The 23,979-nt window shown below is 37.7% G+C and overlaps 1 protein-coding gene across 4 annotated transcripts in view; it reads left to right on the top strand.

Moving 5' to 3' along the window:
- The window catches only part of NAALADL2 (N-acetylated alpha-linked acidic dipeptidase like 2), a 287,821-nt gene that overhangs the window by 79,110 nt on the left and 184,732 nt on the right, over positions 1-23,979 (top strand). For all 4 annotated transcript variants that reach the window (XM_052687257.1, XM_052687255.1, XM_052687256.1 and 1 more), the window contains exon 2: positions 5,395-5,890. In XM_052687257.1, the coding sequence (XP_052543217.1) occupies positions 5,395-5,890 (496 nt within the window). The remainder of the gene's footprint in view (positions 1-5,394; positions 5,891-23,979) is intronic.

Raw genomic sequence — 23,979 nt, 5'->3', positions numbered from 1 at the left:
TAGAGGCAATTACAACATCTAGGGGAACATGGTGAGAAATGCATTCTTGATGAAACCTTGACTATGGGGAAAAAAAAAATGAGCAAGAAGATTGAATATGTTAGTTTGGTGTATAGACACTTGGTCTGAGGAAGAATGGGAAAAGGGAAAGATTAAGGTTCACAGAATACTTTGGAAAAGATTGATTCTTATGCATAGGAGCTTGCTGCTAACCTCCAGATCACACAGAGTGCCTGGAAAACTGAGCTGTAACCACCAGAACCAGAGGAAAGAGCTACTTTGGGAATGGAAGCCAAGTGAGGGCTGAGTAGTATTATATGAACAGACAACTTTAATGTAATGACTAACCGTGCTCTACTCATTTTTCTCACATTTGATCTGCCTGTTGTTTCTTATTTAACAGTATTGCAGTTTTTTCTTTGACTGTTCTCATCTTGAGCCAGCTAGTGAAGGAAGCAGGAACAGCAGATCGATTTTGCCATTGGTTTTTTATATGGTTGTTGCAACAAAAAACTTTTTATGCTGTAACCAAAATTGGTTGCCAAGCCCATATCCCAAACACAAGGAAAGGAAAAATCATTACTGAAGAAAATTACAGAAGATATGATGGAAAAATAATATTACTTTCTGCATTAGCGTAATGTTGCTGTCGACAAGGGCATCATAATCTCCTCTGCAAACAATCTTTTTTTCAGAACTGAAGAAGGGTGTATAGGCCTGAAATTTGGCATTGTCTCAACAAAATACTAAATAGCTGTCAAATACATTTGAAAGACGTGTATGTGTGGTGGGTGTTGATTTCTGGAACGAGTGCAGCTGTTTGCCCTTCCAACAGGTGACATATCTGTTTTGTATTCCCTGCGTAGAGAATAGAGAGAGAAGAATCAAAAGGAGAACCATTAGAAAACAGCCCTAGATTTTTCTGTTTCTGACTATACAAAGAGGATGTAATACCTTTAGTACATTTCCTAGGTAAAAGTTGCTTTTTCAGAACAGAACACCAGATGGACCAATGGGGCGTTCACTCTGGGCAGCATGTTAATGCTTGCCACTCTTCCTGCTGTGAACATGCCTGAATCCTCTGCTTGTAAACTGGATTTAACAACTGCAGCTACTACTAGTCACAAAGATAAGGGAATTCACTGCAATATATCCATATTTCTCTTTGTTGGTTTCATGTTCTATTCATGTTAGTTGACCTTTCTGTAGGGGAGGTATTACAGAGAGCTAATGTGATATAGATGCAACACCTTTCATGTAGTCCTCATTAGATAGCCTTCAAAGGCTTCATTGATGAGGGATTAAAGTAGGAAAAACATCATAAGAGGTTTCTGGTAGTTTCATAACAAGATGTACCTACCAGACAGAAGGTAAGTGCATTATTTTTATATCAAAGAATAGGTAGTTTTGAAATGGGCTTTCTAAGGAAATAATGATCTGTTAAGGTAAACTCTCTTAATTTTTTTGTATGTTCAACTGAAAGGATATTTAGCATGGATTTGATACTTCACTATAAATGTTCTCCACACAAATAAGTGGAAGCATAGAAAGGGGCATGAGTTCAATTGGTCATCAGTTTGCTATGTCCAGTATTCTACAATTTATGATCCTCTTTGTTGTCTCTCTAAAACAGCTTTCAAGGTTACTTTGAGCACATTCAGACTTCTGGCATTTTACAATTGCTCTTTTATCTTTATAATAAAATATGTATTTAACGGCAATTAAATGTCGAAACAGCTTGCTAGCAGATGGGTTGGATTTTCTGTCTCCTGAAGTTTTCAGAAGTATGTATTGTTTTATGGTCTTTGTTATTGAGAAGGCTGAGCTAGAGTATCACAGTGGCTTTTCTTGACTTAACAGTTTATCCTTCTTTCTATTGCCTATTTTTATGTTGTTGTTCTCTGTGTAATGTTTTCTTCATCCTTCTAATTCTTACCTAGAGTTATATTTAACACATAATCTTCAAGTCATGGTGCCCCTTTAACCAGCCAAGTAAGACTGCTCATATAAAAAATAGATATTTATATCATACAGAACCAGACGGTAGCTAAAATCATTTTAAAATACACTATGGGATCTGATTTCAGACGCTTCTTGCTAAGTTTTTCTGTCTTTACATTCAAATAATGAACTTGGATATATTACTATAAAAATGAAGATCGTAACTAGGGCTGTTCTTGCTTTCTTTGTATTCTTCAACTATACCACAAGCGTTGCAAAGCAGATCCCACTGAAGTCTGTCTCAAGTACGATCCTGAAATGTATTATGATTTTTTTTGTTGTTATTTTAGTTCTTTTAGATTTTTTTTTTTCTGGAATGTGATGACTGATTTTGGTACTTTGTATGCAAGTTGAGTTCCTGAGATATTGTGCTGTGGAGTGCAGTTACTACTCACTGCATTAACAACCATTTAAAGAAATTCTGTATGAATTTTTATTATGTATTTATATGCAGAGATTTAAATAACCTTTATTAATACACTTCATTGAACAATAGCATGTGTTTTTAAAATGTCATAAATGCAGAGAAAACTTTAAGTATTACTGATATACAATGGATGCTATTTATAAATTTAGCCTGATCATTAGCCATGCAACTACATCTTAAAACTGCCTTTAATTCTTATTCTGTGGGTAATACTGCCATAACCTGTTAGGAGTTTATTTGACTAAAGCCTTGTATTAAATGACTCCATTAATTCTGGAGTCAAAATTATATAGAAGAGATTTGCTTTACTTTTGAAGGGCAAAACACTCATCTTTTAATAGTTTTTTAGTAGAAAGCCATATGAAATGGTGTTGGGAAGGTGAACTTGTTGGGCAGTTGTTATTACCTAATGGTGTCTTATGTCATTGATGTTTGCAAATTATTCCCTTCACCAACAAAACAGGAGGAGGCAGAGCAAAAGGAAAGATAAATAGCTTGAAGATTGGTTGGTTCAGCTTTCCAAAGGATATTTATTAGCACTTGATGGCTGTGTGGTGCCTCGTAAAATGAGCACAGTGCATCAGCGGACCAGTTCTGAAGCTGACATTATTCAGCATCTTCCCCAAAAACTGGATGAGGAGACAGCACACGCTCTCAGGAGATTTTGAAGTGAAGTCCAGCTGGGGAAGTGTGGCTTGATATGGTGCACTGTAGACCAGCACTCTGGTATAAGCACTATGGGGGTGCCAAATTCCCCTCTCCATGGCTTAGCATATCTAGGAATGTTACTGCTCTCCTGTACTGCAAGGTCACAACTTGTGTCCAGCTTTGGATTCTTCGTTAAGAAGGATGCTGAGAAACTGGAGAGACTGCAGGCAAATGGTTCCTGATTTAGGGCTTGTTTCTTCTTCTGTCAAAGGAAATGTGAGAGCAAACTCTCTTTGGTAGTGGCAGGTGGTAAAAGTAAGGGCAAGTTGTGGCACATGAAGTTCAGGCTGATGTTAGGAAAATTTTTCTGAAGAGAAGTCCCACAGCTTAACAGAGAGGTGTTGGCCTCTCTGTCCTGGGAAGTTTTGAAGGTTCAGCAGGACAACATCATAATTTGCCTGGCAGTGATCCTGCTTTGAATAAGATACTGGGCTAGATAATCTCCAAAGGTCCCTTGAAACTAGTATTTTTATGAATATATGATTATTCACTTGGAAAAATTACAATGTATTATTTTATAGGACTTTAGCTACAAAAATTTTTCCACTTTGTTCTCTGATCTGCAAAGCAATGAAGCATATGCATAATTTTAAGCATGCATCATGGCAAGATGCACAAAGGTACCTCAGAATGGCAGCACTTAAGTGATTGCTAAATTGACCAGAATCTGTGAAGCTCTGAACTATCTACATATTTTCAGGGAAGATATTTTTGCTAACCATTTTTGATCCTAAAGGACACTAGCATGATTTTAAAAGATTCCCTGTGGGTTTTCCAGCAACATTTGGATGTCTGAAAAGCATGCATGTCCATTGATCCAAATGTGCTTAAAATTATGCAATGTGCTTTAACTTAATTCAACTTACTTTATACTCTTGCTTCCACTGCAAATACAAGTGTTTGTACTGCAGGTGAGTAAGTGATATGCAAAGTGTGTATGGTAGGTAAACCTGAAACACATACCTCAGGTATGTGCTGTCTTCACTGTTACTGGACTGCTCTGAGAAGCATAGGCAAGGGATATTTATGTGCCTGCACAAGGAAATAGTCTGTAAATTGGTAGAGAGTGAGACAGACTTTTGGAGGACAATAGGCTGTTCATTATATCAATGATTTCTGATGTTTGTTCTCTTCAAAAGAGCTTCAAACAAGCTAAATTCTTCTCTGCTTGTAGACTGTGTTCATCTGTTATGTGGCCCCAGTAACGTAATCTGGAGGTACTTTGAAAATGCCTTAAAGCATCAAAATGGAAGGATAATGTAGTGTAGGGTTTGGTTTGATATCTATCGCTGCAAGAAATTTAATATCTTTATCATTTTATTCTAGTTGATGAGTCTGAAGTTAGAGAAGCCATTGATTACAGATACTTACGTGATGGAATAGCTGTTGTCAAAGTATGGAGGAAAACGGCACCCCACTGGTGCAGTCTGTTAAAAATGATTTGCTGGAAATTGACTTTGAATGTTTGTAGTGGAGGTCAGTTCCCCTTGGAGGGCTTGTACTTCCTTCGAAGTATCTAGAAGTATGCCATGCTATTAAAGGATTGATTTTGTTGTAAATATGTATCTGGCAGTGATTTTTATTCATTAAATTGGGAAAAATAAGTGGAGCAAAACAGCTGGGACAATTTCTAAGTAAATTCATCAGTCATTCAGGAACTATGCATTTAAAATACCTATAAATAATAGAATCTTCCATCTAAAAAGAAGTCTTCTATTGATGTATAAGTAGAATGTTACTTTGAAATTTCTTTTTTAACTTCTCATTTCCTTGTGTTTAGAGTCAGAACAGGCAAGTGTTATTTTTATTTTTCCAACTTTATTTTAGCAGCATTATTTTGTACAGTGTGTGCAATAAAATTGATGTGCACAGTTAAGCTTTAAAATGACTTTCAGATAATAAATAATTGTTTTGGAAATTCTGTACCTTCACTCAAATTTTTATTACTATCTTGAGACTGACAAAAATAATGGAGTAACTTCTGTGTTTTGCCATTGGTACTCATCAATTCCCTTCACTCATATTCTTCAATATATTGTATTCCTTTAAATATCTTATTTTCGCTTTGATGTTTATTGTGGGACCACTGATCCTACAACGAATAACGGGGAGATGAAAATAGAGTGAAACTGAGTTTCTGCTTTTTAATACGTATTTTCAGTTCTCCCAGGTTTGCAAAGGAGACATAAATTGTTTGCATAGACATGAGAAAACAAACACTCAAGTTTGTTTTTTGTTTTTAAAATTTGTTTTCACAGTTAAAAAGATGGCCTATCACAAAGTGAATGCGGACCAGAGAACCCAGGGCCAATACCTTGACAGTGATGACCTCCAGGCCACAGCTCTAGAACTGGAATGGGACATGGAAAAAGAGCTGGAGGAGCCTGGCTTTGACCATTTCCGACTCGATGGTGCAGTCCAGCATCATCTGGGAAAGTCAGAGAGCCCTGACCTCGATCTTGAGCCCATCCAGCCATCAGCTTCTCCTAAGGGAAGATTCCAGAGACTTCAGGAAGACCCTGAGTACATCTCACACTATTCAAGACAGTCGCCAAAGAGCCACCGCTGCAGTTTTTTTCAGATACTGAAAGTATTTTGTGCTGCATTGATTTTATTTATTTTTGGAATTATGATAGGATATTATGCGGGCAAGAAATGCCCTTCTCCTCCAGCATCTCCAGAACCAAATAATCCTCAGAACTACCACGAAATCCTCAAGGAAATCAAAGCTGAAAATATTCAGCAAATATACAGGTATGTGGTTTTTTTGTTTGTTTTTTTTTTTTTACTTAGAGCCATCAAATGTGAATATAAAGAATTGCTGTTAATTTTTATTTTTTTTTTAATTTTTATTTACAAACCTTGGATTTTCCTTTATGAATGATACTTATAGTAATGTGGATTTGTCTTAGTTGTTGTCTTATGGAAATGTATTTATTTTAAGAGATCAGTAACTTGTTTACTCAGTATATTAATGTTACCTTTCATGTACGTTAATTGCAAAAACACAAACTATTCAGATTGCATATAGGAGAAAGCACCAGATTTTCTAATTGCAGTCAATCGTCAGATAACATTGTTGAAGAGCAAAGTGTTAGACTGTGGTCTGTAATAATAGGATCTCTGTGAAATCCCAGTCTGGTCTGTGGCAAATAGATGAATCTTTGCTCTCTATTTTCAGCCTGTGAGTGTGATGTCAACCTTAAGTTCGCGTGCTTTAGAGGGGAAAACTGAAATCCGAACTGTGAGAGATTGTTTTAAGAACATAATCAGGAGGGTGACTCCTTCTCCCAAAACGTTTTTAAAATTTACTGAATTGAAAAAACAGTGTTTTAATACATAGTACCTATTAACTTGGGTATGGATATGAAGTGTTATGAATTGCCTACTGAAACCCCTGACTGGGTTTTATTTTTATTTTATTATTTCTTTTTCCATACAGAAACTTTCCGCTGGTTTGAAAGTTTATAAAATGCTTTTGTACAAGAGTACAATCACTTTTCTCATGCAGTGAATGTGGAAGAAAGTAGGTTTTCGTGCCAATTTTTTAAAGTTGGTTCTCCATGAAGGAGGAATTTGACTTATTTCTGGCTTCTGGAAGTGACCCAGAGCAGTGAAAGTTCTTTTTTCATGGCGAAAGAAACACATTGCACATTTTTTGATCAGTAGTAGTTGAGAAGTGGCAGAATTTATATACCCAGGATTAAGGAGGATTGTTGTAGAGGAAATCCAAAGAGTTTGTGTGGGTAAATTGAAAGTAATTATTGAAATATTCCAATATAATTTGTCTCTTTTTTTTTTTTTTTTTTTTTTCATGAGGTAAACTTGAACCTAAAATCCTTGAAGTGGTTAGTAGCATGCTTTGAACCAGTATTACTACTAAATACTAAATACAAGTTTAAAATGTATATATGCATTATAAAGGACTTCATGCCAGTTTTCATGTGCTGTTCTGGCTCGACGTTATGAATCCAATTATTTTCATCATGGGAAATGCTAAAGGTGATGAACAATTGGGGATTCTGTATGCTACGGATTTAACTTCTATGTCTGCTCACAAAGGAAGGTAGACTGAGGTCTGTCATCAAGCTTAATCATGAGCAAAGTATTTTAATAAGCTAGATTCTACTGATAGGATATTACAAAAATTACAGAAAATCGCAGAGAACTCTGTTGGTGTCAGGATGGTATTCCAGTACTTGGATTTGGAATTTGGAATTGCTTGCCATTTTATTATTTTGAAGAGTGGTTTTAAAAAGTTCTGTTGTTTCATCACTTTTCAAATTATTTTGGCTAACTATTGAGATGTTAATTTAACTCTGGCCTTTGGGTAAAATCAATTATAGAAATACTTTGCACCTAATAGAACTTACCGTGTTGCCATACTTTAATTAGCATAATACTTAGAACTTGGTGATTTTTTTCCTACATAACAGCAATATTTCCGCAAATGTCATCAAGCATTGGTTTTCAGTTCTGTATAAAAATATACAGTTGGAGCTTTTAGTTTAGTATATTACCCACAAGATTTTTCTTTATCCAACATTTTGATCTGAGAAAGTTTTTATTGCGTGTTCTGTTAAGCTATTTTCCCTCAACATCTGTTTGTCAAGAGTCAAAGCTATTGCAATGAAACCTGAGTATATGGAGTCCCACAAATATAGAACACACAGCATATGTTTCTTGGGGAAAGGAAAAAAAACTGACAAAATCAATAAGTGTTATTGTAAGTCTTTCAGTGTAATATACTTTGAATTACTAGGGATAAGTGGCAGCTGCTTAGCTTGCAGTTTCTAAATGTTACTGAGAATGACATTAATTTAATTTTTGTAGCTTACTACTTAGATCAGACTCAATAAATGTAAGAAATTTTGCTAACAATTTTGATAAAGGAGTTAAAGGGAAAATGTGTTGAAGACACAGTTGTGCCAATCCTTTTACCCTGGTTGACATTGGCTTAATGTACGTGGAGGTCTGGAGTGGGATCAGCTGGGATGATGTCTGCTGCAATGGAAGTTGTTCTGTGTATTGGGACCCTCTGGGCTTAAATGAAGTTGCTGAAATGTGCCAGGGGGCTTCTGTTGATTTACTTTTTTTTATTGGGATTTGGACTGGATTCTGCGCAAGTTAAATGGAAGGGTCACATATGACAGCAGTTTGTCTTCAGAGTTTGCTGAAATAGGAGAGAGGCATGCCTGCTACGTTTCTTTTTTGACTCAGAGAGTGCTCATTTGCTGCTCTGTCTTCAAGAAAAGCAAGAGGAAAAAAATGAGATAATGAGTCTACTATGTTTATTTTATAGGAAGTTTTGGTTTTTGATTTGATTTCTATAAATTCACTTTGTAAGTGGATTCACGTTGAATGATAAATGTGAAGAAAGATGGACTGTTGTGGTGCTGTTTGTGATAATTCTAGCTATACCTTACTTATCTGATCAGTTAATTCTCTCAAACGTTATTTTAAAAATCCTGACGGCCTTGCACGGCCTTATTGTGCCATTCCTTTCAGCAGTGAGAGTTCTCAGCTGCTGGCACATTCACAGCCTTATGACTGTGAAAGATGAATACGTGTTTCCATGATTAACAACACAGACCTACAGACCAAAGACGTTTTCGCTTTGCTCTTCATCCAGTCCGTAGGGCTGTTCTTACATTTCAGCTCTGCTTTTCATTCTATATATCCTCACTCAAATCTTTCTTCACTGAGATTTCTTCCCCCTCGAGCAATAGGGAGGTTTAAATCCCTTCGTAATGCATCTAGTTGTAACTAACTGTCCTTTGGAGGCATATCTTTTCCTTCTTCCAGCTGGTAATATCACCTGCAGAATCTCACAAATCCATCTCTGGCAAGAATTGATTCGTCACCAGTGCCTGGTTCTATCCTCAACTTCAGCTTAGTTCTTCAAAGGACTGTAGGAAAGTAGATAGAAGCAGCTCTCCTTACATGGTCACTGCCACAGAAACAAAAGTTGCTTTGCAGCGAGGAAAGGACTTTATATCTTTGTCTGAAAGTGAGAAAGGAAACTTCCTTCAGACCCAAGTTTCTGTTGTCCCTCAGCAGTTATATTCAGTGTTGTTAAGTCCTTGGAGCTTCAAACATTTGTATCAAGTAAAACTTGCAAAACACTTGGCAAGCAAAGAGACCCCAGAATGTCTTGGAAAAGCTGAACTGTGGAAATTTGGAATGAATTAAATTTCCAAGTTGCTTATAGGAAAAACTGAATAATTTGTCCCATAAATGAGAAATCTCAGCAGGAATAGATCATCACCTTCTAATGGGAAGAGTACAAGGGGAGAAAGGAGAAATAACTGACTTTTGTTGTGCTCCTGGTGGCTGCTTCTCCCAGGAGAGACCCATTCTGTCCCCACTGCCATTAATAGCTACTGTTCATTAATAGCTACATGCTGACATATTCATGGGTGAATAGCTGGCCTAGACCATTTCTTGCTTTACCTGGGGTCTGAGCAGCTGTCTGTGTGTTCTCAGTATGCGAATAAATCCTGACTTCTGTCATGCCAGCACGGGAGAAATATGTTGCAAATAGTAAGTCTGTGGGAATTCATCCTATTTGCTGCTGTGTATCAGTCTCAGATATTTATTGTATTGCCGTAAAAATGCAAGCACTAAATATAGTTAGCTTGAATCTGAAGTCCTCTCTGCTGCATCTTTAGAAATTGATATTGTGATGCTCCTGGGTAAGCAGGTGCTCAGTGAACTCTCTGGATTTATTTCTTTCCCCTATTTTGCGTAGTCACTTGGGATTCTTTTCATTCACATGGCAATTTTCAATGTGTATTTATAAGTACAAAGACCTTTTGAAAGGAGATAAGAGATAGTATCATACAAGTGAAAGTTCCCCGTTATCCTCCTGGTACCTCACCCATAAAGAATGGCTCTGAGAACATGAGGAGGTACCTTTTGTGCAAGAAAGATGCCCTGCATGACCCAAGCCATTATCTGTGGAACACTAACTTGATAAATTTCAGCTCCAGATACCTACTTATGTCCAATATGATTTTTTCCCCTGCCCCAAAATAGTCTGTGTTTGTACTTCAAAGGTATTAGAAAGTCTTGTCTGCTTTATAGTTTTCATTGGTTTCATTTGATTTGCCCCCCCCTCCCCCCCCTTTTTTTTTTTTAATGGCTTAACATAGCTCTTTCATTTGTTTTTCTATGGATGGAAGAAAGAAGCGTTACATTGATGTAGTGATATATTATATAGTTTCTTCCATTACTGTCAGTTGCAGCATATGCTTATAAAATCCCTCTTCCTGTTTGAAGAAACATCTTAGCTTATGGTTTCTTCAACATCTAAGGACATGATTTATATATATCGAGTCCACTATACAGTTTACTAAAAACAATTTTTCCCCTCTGTTGATTATTTTTCTTAATGATCACCATAAAAATATATTGAATCTGAGATGTTTGATTTGGGAAATCATTTACAGTGTGATTTTTTTGTGTTATAATTTTGTTTTCTGTAAATGAAGTGCACAGTGTTGATTTAAAATTATTTTTTGTAAGCAATACACCAGTGTGTTATAGTAATGAATTAGATCCAATAAGCTGTACTTTCACATTGGCATAATAAGTAATGAGTCCCTTGATAAATTTTCTTATCTATCACAGCCCACATGAATGGCTTCTGCCTTACTGCGGCTTTCTTAAATCATCGTGCAGTTCTGTGCTAGGATAAACAGAAAGGAAATTGCGACTGGGACAACTTACCTGCTCAGAAACATTTCAAAAGACAACAAAATAAAAAAATAAAAAAATAAAAATTGTTGTTGAGGCATAAGAACATGACAGATACTGCCAAACCTCTGAGACCTTTTCATACAAGAATTGAAGCTGAAGGGTTTGTGCATTGCATGTGATGTCCTGCATGGCTACAAACTGAAAACTGAGAATAATGCTTTGGAGTATTCTCCGGTAAGGGTATAATTCCAGGTTGTTTATTTTGTAGATTAGCTAATTTGGAATTTTTTGAAGGCTTTTCTTTTTTTTACCATTTTTTCTTGAATCTATCTTTCTTACTTTTTTTTATAGTACATTATCTATTTCAATGCAGCGTTCACAAGTTTGGGGTGGAAACGAGGGGAGGAAGATAGGGGGATAGGGGGCAGTCCAGTGCTGGTGAGAGATGACAGATGGGGCTGAGGGTAGTAGTCCTGTTCTGTGTTAGGATGAGCAGGGCCTGAAACCTGAACTTTCACATTGGAGTGCTTTCTTATGGAATATCTAAGTGTTGATCCAGTGCCTCACGTTTTCTAATGAAAAGGAACACCTGTTTTTTATAGGCTATAGAAAGCAACTGAATTTTGCTCTGATGACTCCTTTCTGGACTGTGTAATTTTAACTCTTAAAATTAGGTTACCTTGCCAATTTGCCTCATTTGCTATAAGCAGATGTGTGGCTAGAGTTTAGAGGGAAAACCAATTTCCATAGCTATTAGACATCTACCTCTTTATCATGACTGCTGAAAAGTATGGAGCAATTTAGTCCTAATTAAAAATAGCATCTCTCAGCAGTGACAAGTACTACTTTTTATCACAGATGATGAAATGGGCTGACGACTAATTTGCTTTTTAAGGTCTAGCATACTTCACTCTCACCTGCTCGGGCGGTCAGGAGGACCGAGGGACTGATTCCCTCAGTTTCCCTGTTTTCAAGGTCTCGGGACCAGCTGATGTCCCCCAGGCCTCATGCCTTTACTGGCAGGTGCTGAATGCTATTTGGAAAGCTAAGGATTTCTGAGGGTTGTTTCTTCAGCATGGGGCAAACTGGAACAGATGGCAAAACATTTATGAATCACAGAGCAGTAACAGTTTGTGCAGTGTTTGGTATACCTGAGGCTTAGTGTTGGACTATACCTGAAGAAGTATTTGACTAGACATTTCTGAGTGATTCTGACAATAATACTGGCTAAAAGGCAGTATTTACAGGCAAGGGTTTTATTTATGTCGTCACTCATCAGTTTTATAGACATAACCAAACCATACGTCTTCTAACAGAAAGATTCTGTAGAAAATACCATCAACCATCACGTTCTGTTGAGACAACAAGCAGTATTCTTTTTTTTTTTTTTTTTTTGTAGAGCAATTGCTTCCGACAGGGAAATAACGAGGATGTGGAAATTGTACAAAATGGTTTGACATTGTCCAGTCTTTGCACCCTAATACAGGGAGAATTAACAACTTTAACTAGTAGTCCCAGGAACATACTTATAAAGATACTGAGAAACAAACATTCCAGAACAAAGACTCTTAACAATTTAATTACTGGCATGAGGTGCGTTATCTGCTAATTGCCTGAACAACAGGAAAAGTGTGCTCATGCTGACTGTGTTGGCGCTCAGTGTGACCGTGTGCTCAGGGGTGGCTGTTTTCCCCAGGGAGGAGATGGTGGCACAGGACATTGCAAGTTACCTTTGTACCATTTCTTAGGCACCAGAACTAACAAATTCCTGTTTAGGATGTGCCTCATCACCATACTGTAAAACTGAAATCTATTGGTACTCTTGAGATGCAGCTTTTGAATGGAGTGCTGCAATTCCATGGTATGTGCTGCAACAATTAGCAATTAGTTTCCTGCCTGTACACATAAATCAAATTAACAAAGCCTGGAGGGGAAAGAGTTTTCTCAGCCCTCTGTGGTTGTGCTTTGACATCCAGTTCCTGCAGTCAGCACCTATGACAGCTATCTACTAGAAGCTTGCTAATAATTCAGGCTGTTACCAAATTCACTGAGACCAGCAGGACTGCAATTTGTGTGGGATTAGGTTACCATTCATGCAGCGCTCAGGACTGAAGGCTACTAACAGGCAACACTAGGAATCGATCGGGGATAATGAAATTGATATTGTCTGAATAATAATCAATTTTAATAATTGTCTTCTATGGTAGTCTTGCAGTAAGGGGCTTCTATTCTCACTTCAATTCTCTTTGAAAGCTGATGAGTTTCTGAAGTGTATTACTTGCCATGCTGAAACAAATATAAAATATATTAAAAAGATCATCCTTTTCCAGTAATATTGGAACTTGTCCAGTGCTAGACTTTCAAAATTAAACAAGTTTATTTCATGGTTGCTTTTCCACAGTTTCTTGATAACTATGGACAAGAAGTTAAATAACTCAGGACGTGTGTATGGATCTTTGAATATACGCTGTCTCAGTAGATAATAATCTTAGAATGAGAGTGAAGTCTCACCCTTCATGTCTCCCTTCAAGTCTCACCCTCACCCAATGTTTCCCTTGAACACGTTTAATTGATTGAAATTTACATGCAGATGAGTTCTTGATGAACTAGTGCCAGTCCGGAATAGAAAACATGTCACAGCCCCCTTTCTTCCTATTTTTTAATGGGTGAAAATGTTGAAATATTCCAGTTAGATGTAAGTTTCCTCAGTTACTATTTCTTTTTTTTTTTTTCCATTACAAAAGAATAGTGAACTCAAGTGTCACTACCAAAACTAAGTATTCTAATGTCTCAGAAGTAAAATTGTTTGGAAATCCTGAATTTAGTATTATTCCTAGTTTGGATTTTTGTATGTGCATTGATAAAAGAAACTGGTCTTCAACCAGCTTAGTGTCTTTGTTTATCTTTTGTGAAAGTTGGAGAAAATTTAACAACTTCCATCTTTTCAGCTGTTGTACAGTTTTTTGCTTTTCTATAGTATCACACAGATTTCCTTGTACCAGTTCTTCCACAATCATATCAGAAAAGATCAGCATATACAATTTTTTCTTTTATTTTTCTTACATTTTCCAGTGGGAGCTCAAACTTTGTTGACCAGTGGGCTAATAGAGCAGCTTGTGAGGCTTAAGGGAAAAGGTTACTGTTCCTTTATATATACTTACATACTTAGGTTCTGCTCTATAAAATAACAAATTTTGCTTTTTTTTTCAAGTGGTGAACTGGAGCCTGAAAGCTAGAGAAGACCAGGAGTTTTTCAAAACAGTGGAAGGCAGTGGGAGGAAGCAGTGATAGTTTAAAATGGATAAGGAGACTGTGAAAATGTCATCTTTCATGGAAATCATTTTCTTTGTTCCAGCAGGACATTTGTGATTTAGCGGAGTGCTCACTTATTTATGGTTATGATTATGGCTGAGGCAGGAACATGTTCCCAGCAGTTCTGGAATCTGTTTCTTGTCGAAGGCTACGTGAGACAACGCTGATGCAGTGCAGATTGGGACCATTTAATTATTTAAATAGCTGGGCGAGTGCTATTTGTGAGCAAAAGGTGGTAGCTCCGGGAAGTTGCTTATTTCATGACCATTTGTTTGCAATGGTTACTAAATGCTTTTATTTTTAATAAAGGCCAAGCTGGGTGATGGGTCTTGTGATGTGCATTATTAAATACATAGATGAGCTTAAAAAAAAGGCCATACGGTCATGAATAAAGTTACCATTCCCTATCAACTATTTAGGGAACAATGCAAGAAACTGAATTATTCATTATATGCTCAGTGTAAGGCAAATGGAACCTGCTGCTGTGTTGCTAGCAGTGCAGAAAGTGACTAAGAAAACACAAATGGCTTTCCTCTGTATTATGCTTGGTTTTTCTTTGCAAATATTTCTAGAAACTGCATAAGAAAATTAAACTGTTCCCCACTCCTACCTCCTCCCTTCCCCCCACTCCCTCCCAAAAAAAAAAAAAGAGAGAATTTAATCTCTGTGGTTTCTGAGAATCCAAATATGGTCTCTGGGGGTTTTATTTCTAAATTATTCAGCTTTACATATATGCTAAAATGATAGATAACATGTTGTGTTTTGGAAATGAAGATAGATGTTCCTTTTGTTCTCATGGATTTTTTTTTTTTAAACTTGAAATAAGTTCTGCAATTTCTATTTCCTGTGGACATAAATATGTGTATATATTTATATAGTCATCTATTTATATATGGGATTTTGCACATATGTGAATGCATATCTGCTTTTGCAAAGTAGCTGAAGTTCGGTCACTTGTATTACGAATCTCAAAAGTTTCAAATATTCTGCCGTTCAGTATCTCTTCTCCCTGTGGTTGTGGCTGAAACCTGATTTCCATTCTAATCCTAGGCCCAGAGGTATTTTCTGTATTTATAAGTCCTTTGAAACTGTAGGAACTGAAATGCTATGATGACTATGTTATCATAGAACCTAGAAAATTATTAAGGATGCAGTTCTACAGGGAACGATGGGCCTCAACTCCTGAAGTTGGTAGCATTTCTTTAGCAGTAGATGAGAAATAAAAGTTAAATATGAGTTTGAGGAACTCATTTCCTTCATAGTGAAGTAGGTGTTAGGCAACATAAAATATTATGTTGATCACAGCGCAGAAGTACTTCGACGTTAAAATAGGTATGTGAGCTCCTTAGTCTGGTGTGGGAAAACAACATAGCAACAATCAGTGGCTGAAAGAGGAAGCATTACATTAAAAACAAAAGCACTGATCAAGTAAAAAAGATGAGGTGAAGTGACTTACTGGTTCCTGTATGAAATTTTTCTAATCTATGCATTTTATCTTTATTTTTTCCCCAAAAATATTACCAAGGTGTACTGAGCTCAAATTTGTTACATGTACAAAAAATTCTCTTGGAGTGTAATTTTGAAGGCTCATCATATTTCTGCAGTGTGGTGAGTTCCTCAGATGGTAGGGCTTTCCTTTACTTTTATTAATGTTTGCAGCTCTGCATTTTGACCGCATTTTAAAATCAGAATTTGTAGCCTAGGAGCTGAGATGCAGTGCATAGACTGTAATGCAGACCTTTGAGTGCCAGAACTGGAGATGACACCCAGAGGAACGGGAGAACTGAACTCGTGTGTGTGATCTGTAGCACTTGTACAAACACTTCTAAGTGAAAGGGACTGTGTTTATGCAATGTATGCCTAGTCTTGTTACAGTGGGGGTCAAGTAAACTAAGAAAAGCTTTAAAGGAGAATGAGAAGATCGCATTCTGCTCAATTGTGCTGATGGAAACGTGGGCCTGCTCTGTTGACCAGCCCACCGCCTTCACATGGGTTTCTGACAGAGGAAAAAGCAGCTGTTTACATTAAAGGCTTGAGGCTACAGTGCCTGCCTTTCCTTTTTTGTCATTATTGGTGAGATCAGATTCTTAGTTTTTACCAACTGGTTTCTAAAGAAAAGGCAGTGAGAGTTTGCTCTGTTATTAGTGTTAAACTTCTAAATCTCTGGAGCTACCACTTATTTTTCTTTTTTATTGAGCTCTTTTAAATAGCTAGTCTGAGAAGGTTTGATATTATTGTTGTCTTTTGATTAATAAACTGAACTAGAAGAGAGGTTCTGGGGCTTGGCAGGAACAAAGCTGAGGCCGAGCTTGGTGCTGCTATGCTCTGCTAGAGCATGCACAGGACTGTTTATAGCACAGTGAGGCCTTCGGGGCATTATCTTGAATTTGCAGCTCTCAACTGCCTGAATTTTTGTTCGTTTTTTTTTGTTTTGTTTGTTTGTTTTTATTTCTTGATGACAAAACAGACCCTGTTAAAACAAGAATCATTTGGAATTATTGCAGAAATACAAAGCTAAATAAATTAAATCCTACTTTAGTCTTACGGATTTGGAAATTGGTTTTACATGCTTTCGTCACATCCTGACTGGATTAATGTAGCTCTCTTTGTAGAGTTCTGCCAGCGCTGCCGCTGCAGAAATTACAGCATGTAAAGGCTGCGACTGCAGCAGTGATCAGCGCTGCCCTGAGGAAGAGTAAGGCTGGCCGAATTTTCAGTCTCTTTTACGTGCTTCTCATTTTCTCCTTTCTTCTTTCATCATACGTCAGGTCTCACTGTTTGGGAAACAGTTAATTGGATCAGGATAAATCACACCTGGGATTAAATTTTGGAATTGTGATTGGATCCCATCCCCTTTGTTAATGTAATTAAGACCGACATTAAAGATCACACTATCGTGTATGAAATTAGGGTCTCAGGTAAGAGAGAGGCTCTGCAGGGACGTTGCCGCACGGTGCTGCTCTGCCATGATGAGCACTGCAGCCCGAGGCGCACAGTGCCCCTTGGGGGCGGAGCCAGCCGAGCCGCCATCTTGTTTCCTCTCAGCAGCCAGGTGCAGCCCAGTGGAACGCCTCCCGTGGAAAGATCAGCTTCTCTTTGCCAAAAGCTGTCCTGCTGGCCTCGTGAGGTGCTCAGAGAAGTGCCTGGAGAGTTTAGCGAGTGTACTGGGCTCTGCTCGTAGGGACCTAGATGATATTGCAGGTCATTTCCAACCTTGTGATTCTATGGCCTGCTGCTGTTTTGACTCTGCTCCATTTTTGGCGGCCATCTCCTTTCTCTCAGCTCAGGCTGATCGTTGGTGTCCTGAATGCTCCTGATTTTTTTTTAAGATCAATTTTTTGGTCTAGTCAAATTTTTTTCTAGCAGGAATGCAGAACTGCCTGAGCTATATTTCAGTCTCTTGCCAATGGGCTGCCTTTCCTCAGTTACCTGTTCAGAACCGCCTCGGGAAGTCCCAGAGCCCTCGCAGGCATCCTGCCGCAGCACCTCGCCCCTGGGGCCTCGCACTCTCCTGGGCCTCAGAGGCTGCAGCTGAGCTGCCTTGCTGAAGGCTGTTTGCTTTTGCACAACAGCTGACTCTCCTGAGATCGAGTCCCATTTGCTTCTGCTCAGATAAAACCGCTGACATTTCCACCGTGTCTTTCAGCATAGGAAGGTAAATTTCTTTGTAAACTTACCCAGACACGGCTGTGCTTCCTAAAGAATTCAGGATGATTCAGTAACTGTATTTCAGTCTACCCCAAAGTAATTAATGTTAAGATTGGGTTGTACTCTAGATCCTTGGTGCATACAGGCCCTTTAAGTCCTTTCATTTGTTGCATGGTGAAGACTGATTGCAGGCTGTTATATACCATGTGACTCCTGGTTCAGCAGAGATGCAAATCAGATTTATCTGAAGATGAGTAACTATTCATTGAGTATCATTGTGCTATTCATTAGTGTTCTGAGTAATGACTTTGACTGAGATGAGAGTGGTAATATTGCATCCATAAATCAATATCTATTATCCCAGAGAAGAAGTTGTTACTTTTTCTAGAATGAAAGTGGTTTTACACAGGAAGGTTTGTAATAATTGTCGTCTTACTGTAGTTTGTACACAAAGCACTTCTTGGTTTCATGGTAGACTACTATACAGCACATAAGTTGAAATCATAAAAAGATACCTCAGAGAAGAAATGTGACCTTAGAAAATGACAGGGCTGTTTTTACTGAATCGACAAAAGGGGTATCATAATACTGACTATATATTGCTTTCAATAGATGACACCACAGTAATGGAAAATTAGTGTTCTTTTCTAGATTCCTATCCAGCTACAAGGTACATCTTTGTACTTTCTGCATTGCAAATAAGTGTTGTAGCTTCACTTTCAATTAAGAATGCTGTTAAAGATTGCCAGAAAAGCTATTTTGGCTTTGGTCATTCCTCTCTTCCCCTGCCCTATGTTTCAAATTGTGGTAATATCTTAAATTTATTCAAGTTTCTTTCTGTTGTTGTTATAGCTGAAAGAGAAATAACCCATACTTCTTAGCATATGTTTCAGACAATATTTAAACTGCCTTGGGAATATTCGTAAAGACGTGGTAAAATGAAATGATTTTTACTTACAGTATTATTTGAGCCCATAAAGCTAGCACTAACTCAGAAAGAGACCATATTCTACAAGATATGCAAAATTAAAGTGAATATTTGTTTACAGCTAATTATATGGTTTCGCTTTTATGTACTAGAGGAAAGCAGGGTAGAGATGCCCTTATCTTACCTTGAACAAAACGTAACAAAAATTGCCTTTGAATTGCTTTTACCAGTTTACCTAAATAATTCCAGACCTACTGGCAAAAATTATATCTTACCAGCTTTGAATACATGGAAACTAGTTGTAGCTGTTAAACTTCAACCGAACAAAATGGTATTATAAGAACTGGTTGTTGCCCAAAACAAAATAGCCGTAGCATGCGCAGACATGTTTTGTGAATAGAGAAACTGAATCGTGGAATTTGGCTGCAAATGCAGCCTTAATTGTTGAACTTCAGGTTAAATGTTGAATATTGAGAATTGAATAAGAGATTGCAAACAGCCTGAAACTTACTACATATGCTATTTAAAAATGATTGAGGACTTCAGTTTAATTCAGTTTCAATGGAGGTGAAGGACTTTTAAGAAATATTTGAACCACGAAATTGTTGACAGCTAAGTTATACAGACATGAAAAAGTTTTATAGTTGAAACCTTGACTTTATTACTGTAGTGCTAGACTCCTGCTGTTATAAAGGCCCTAATGATTCCTGCCTGAGTCCTGTACTGCACACTATGGTTGATACATATCCAGCATCTTTCGAGATTCATGTCGAAATACTAAATACTGGATGAGTTTTTTGGCTGCAAGACTGCCTTTGCTTTACCTCTCCAGCTGCACAGCTCTGCTGGGATCTGCCAGATGGATTCTCATATTGTTCATATTTCACATCTAAGTTAAGCAGTTCACCCCACGCGTGCTCACCTCCTTAATTCAAGTACCAGCAGCACACTGTACCTCACTTGCTGATTTTGCAGAATGCTTTGGGGCAACTGTTAGGAGAAAGCCCTCCAAATGTAACTATCCTGCTGCGTTCTGGTTGGCGTGTTATTTAGGTATTGAGAAGAGAGAGTGTAGGGAAGTGCAGCCAGATGGCAGAAAGAAAGCTGATCTGTGGCTGGTTGTGAGAAAGAAAGGGTGCATGAGTCATCTGTAGAAAGAGGCCTGTTCTTTTTAAGCTAAACCTCTTGATTTCGTAGCTAAGGTGTATGACATTAAAAAGTTTCTGCGTCAGTAGTGCTTTGAGCACATTTTTGAAAGATTGTTACCCTCTGGCTACGGCTAATTTCATTTTAAATATGTTTATTTTTACTCCAGAAGTTCAGCTAGAGTTTGCATTGCTTCCCTATAATTTGATTTCATATTGCAGCAGTTTGGAGGAACCTAGATGGAGGAAAAATTCTTCCATAACACCGTGCTGTATGTAAATCAGCATACTCAGGCAAAGAGTTTGGTGCTAAGCTACAAGCTACGTCTTAAGAGTGAATGATTTATGGATTCAATATAAGATTTAAAAATTTTGCTGTACCTGTCTGTTTTTTAATAACTTCTGTGTCATCTTTCAGGCAAATACTATGTGTATGTAAGAATGTTGAAGTTAAAGCAAGTAATCATATCCTAATGCGAGATTTGGAGAGAAGGGCTTTCAGAAATAGGTAGTGACATTAATATTTTTTGTTTTTATGTCAGACAAATGCTGAAACCTGATTTGAGTTCTCAGTAGGTTAGCAGAAATGTCATTCCCAGTCAGACTGGAGTGATTCTGCTGAAGCTGTTTGGGTACGATGCATTATATGCTACTGTTGTTTTCTTGTTTACATAAGTGGATTTGCATGGGTTGGTGCTCCAAATATTGGGCCACTGAAAACCACCTGCATCTGCTGAGGTACTGAGACAAAAACTCTGGAGGCTGGCCAGGTTTCTGCAGTGCTTTTGCTTACGTGTTTGACAGTAACATCTGGTAACGCAGATGCTGAATTCTAGAGAGCCATAATTATTTTGAGAGTAGGGAGAAGTTGTCACACGTAGTTATTATCATGCTACTATCACAGGTATTAGAATCAAAGAGATCATTTTGTTCTTTTCTGACAGCATATGTTTTCTCAGCTTTGCAGAAGTGCTATTTTGATGCCATGCAATATGCAGATTAAAAATTATCTTGTTTTTAAGCAGCTTGAAGGTTAAAGAGGAGCAAAAACAATGTAACTGTAAAATGCTTCTTTTCTTCAGATACCAGTTCCACCACAATTGTGATTGCTGACAAAACATGTCAGACTGTGTCCCCCTATTTATGCCCCTCATGAATAATACTGTTGGATTTTGTGCTAGTAAAGGAAGGTGCCTTAGCTCTGTTTGTCTCAGGTGTCAATTTTTTGTTTTAAGTTCCTGAATCATTTCCAGGCACAGCATGATGGGAAGGAGCATGACAGCTGGAATGTAAGGAACTTAGGTATATACAGAGGTATTGTAACAAATATTTGTGTCTACCAAGAGAGAGGTTGAAACTCTACTAGTAGAATAATTGTGGAACTTTAATTCAGTTGCCCAGTTTGATGTTGGGAATTTCCATCCTGTTGTACAAGAGATTTTTTTTTCATTTAAAACAGGGAAAAAATGACATTTGTTACTTTTAGATTTGTTTATAGTAAATACCGTATTTCCTTCCTAAAGCTATGTTTTTGGACATCTGCATGAGCAGAAATGAGCATCTTGTGAGATTTCTCAAGTCTGCTCTGATGCACAGTAGTGTTTTACCATTTTTCATGGCTTATGTTTTCAGTAATCACATTTTGAAATCTCTCAGACGACAGTAGTTTGTAATGTGGCTAGGAACAAAATGCAGGCACAAGCCAAATCTCTCTCCTCTCTAGGAACCCAATCAAATGTACTTAAAAGTCTCTGCAATATCAAGGACAAATGCAATTTGCCTTACAGTTGCAAGGATACGATGAAAAATTGAGAAAGTGGAACTGATTGGATGTAGGAGTCCCAGGATTAAGATTATAAGTACGTAAAGTCATCCTAGTGTCGTTTTCTCATGCTTCAATCTGAAATTAGTAGTGAGAGCAATCTTTATTAACCTGTGTTCATTCAACACAAAATGCTTTGTTTCCTTTAAAATTCGAGTTATATCTTAAGGGAAATGGATTTGAATGTCTATATCATTTCTGACTTGGTTTTGTCTGGTTTTAGAGTATTACTGCAGAGTGCTCTGTTCTCTTGCCAGCTTGAGAAAAGCAGGACTTGCTGCTTTGCTCTATGTAACATTTGCAGCTTTCTATTTGGATAATGGTTGCAGGTGCAGATGGGATCAGAGATGTGTTGTCATACTTGCCTCCCTGTTGTCCTGCCTTTTTCTCCTTTATGCTGCAACTAACCCTGTAGGGCAGTTTGGCCAAATGGCTGAAGGAGCTCATCTACTGAAAAATTATCTTTTGGCTAAAGTTACTTAAAGGAATGGTATTCTTCAAACTCGCCAGCTTTCCTTTCTATCTAGCTCCACAGCTGCTTGGGTTCTTTGTGAAAGTCAGGATGCCCCAGTGGATGTAGCTTTCACACTGCTTTTCTGGTAAGATTGGGCATAAGACCATAATACACATTTCTTACCGTAAGAATGAAGAGGCACAGTGCTGTCCGCGATGTACATCTGCCTAAATGCTGCCTAAAGACAGAAAGAAGCAGGAAGTGCATGTCAAGTGGAAGCGGACAATTTATCAAGTAATAAAAATGTTAATCATTTTGGATGCTTTTCTGTTCAGATTGTGTGAATTAAATCTCTGGTAGTGTGATTATTTCTGTTCAGATGTTTAATTCATCTGCTATCTTAAAATGTTAATAATTTAAAATGGTATTTTTTTCTATTTTCTTTGCATTTAATGAACATTGCCCGGTGACCTGAAAGTGTGTTTTCATTAACCTAATATATATCTGGAACATTTCTTCTGGAGTCACTTGGGAGGTATGCTGATGTCTCATTGGAAAGGCTTTATTATAGCCTTATTCCTTCGGCATCTAATTTCTGTCAGAAATATTGTTTATTTTTGAGCTATGTATAATTGTAGCCCAAATAACTTCAAAGAAAAAAAAAAAAGCTTCTCCAAAGTTGTATTTATATGTGGGGGCATTTTTGTACAGCTACATCTTTTCGGTTGCTATCCTTGAGTGGATAAGTTGAGTCTGCTCCTTGCAAATCAGAGAATTGGGGTTTAGTGAATTCTGAATATGCATTTCCAACTATTTCAGTTGGAAAATGTGAAGTGTGCCTATTTAGCATGCAGAACACCAACCAAAATGGTGTGTGACCTTACTTAGTTGGTGTGACTCTGATTCCTTACCAGCATAGCACGATTTCCCTGAAGAAGATGATAAAGAAGAAAGCAGTGTGCCCATTCACTAACGTAAGTGCAGAGTTGAAGGCAACTGTATATCTTCCTCATAAAGTGATGTACATGTGAATAGCCTGTGTGCAGTTTGCTGTGATTTACAATGATGGCTCAGGTTTTTCTGCTTTGTTCAGGAGCACAGTTCAGTGACTGCTTTTTCATGGGTTGGGAAAGGCAGCTTTATTCCTTAAGGAAAATTCCATAAGAGGATATTACTGCAGATGAAAGCGAGTGAAGAAGCTTCGAGTTATTGCATTATATGCGTAATCCACGGGCAGAATCAGATATACGATTAAGTAATCTGTGGTGTGGTGGGATTTGGTCTTTGAATCATATAAATTAGGTCTTTGTCATAGATGCGTTTTATGGTGTTTAATGCACCCCAAGAGTGAATATAGGCAAAAAAAAAAAAAAAAAAAAAAAAAAAGTTGTAGTTGGAGTCATACTGAAAAATTCCAGGAATCAAACTGTGCGTGTTCTTGAGGTCTGGTGGTGATCAGTCAGTTGAGGGGAAACTTCACTGCTCTGTGCTTTCGCTTTTGGGGAAACAGGTGGGTAAGCATTTCTGCCAACCAGTGGAACTGTATGGCCCACACCAACCACTCCTATCCTGTGCCTGCCCTTACTTGCCCTGCTGCTATGGGAAAGGATGTTGTCTCTGCATGAGTGAATTGTTCCTGAAGTTCTTTGTATCTTCTGTGACTTGAGGAGTTGGCTGCTGCTGCTTACAGATAAGTGCTGTCCAGACCTTCCCCACAATTCCGACTGACTTTTGTCCTTACTTTAAACATATACTTTAAGCTGCACTTACTGTCTATATGAACACAGCTGCAAACTATGCTTGAAACTGAAATAGCAGAATGCCCTTCATCTT

Source organism: Tympanuchus pallidicinctus, unplaced genomic scaffold (assembly GCF_026119805.1).
Source record: "Tympanuchus pallidicinctus isolate F22 unplaced genomic scaffold, pur_lepc_1.0 scaffold22, whole genome shotgun sequence".
Lineage (NCBI taxonomy): Eukaryota > Metazoa > Chordata > Aves > Galliformes > Phasianidae > Tympanuchus > Tympanuchus pallidicinctus.
The sequence above is the reverse complement of the archived record's forward strand: the minus strand, read 5'-3'. Positions and strand labels throughout refer to the sequence as shown.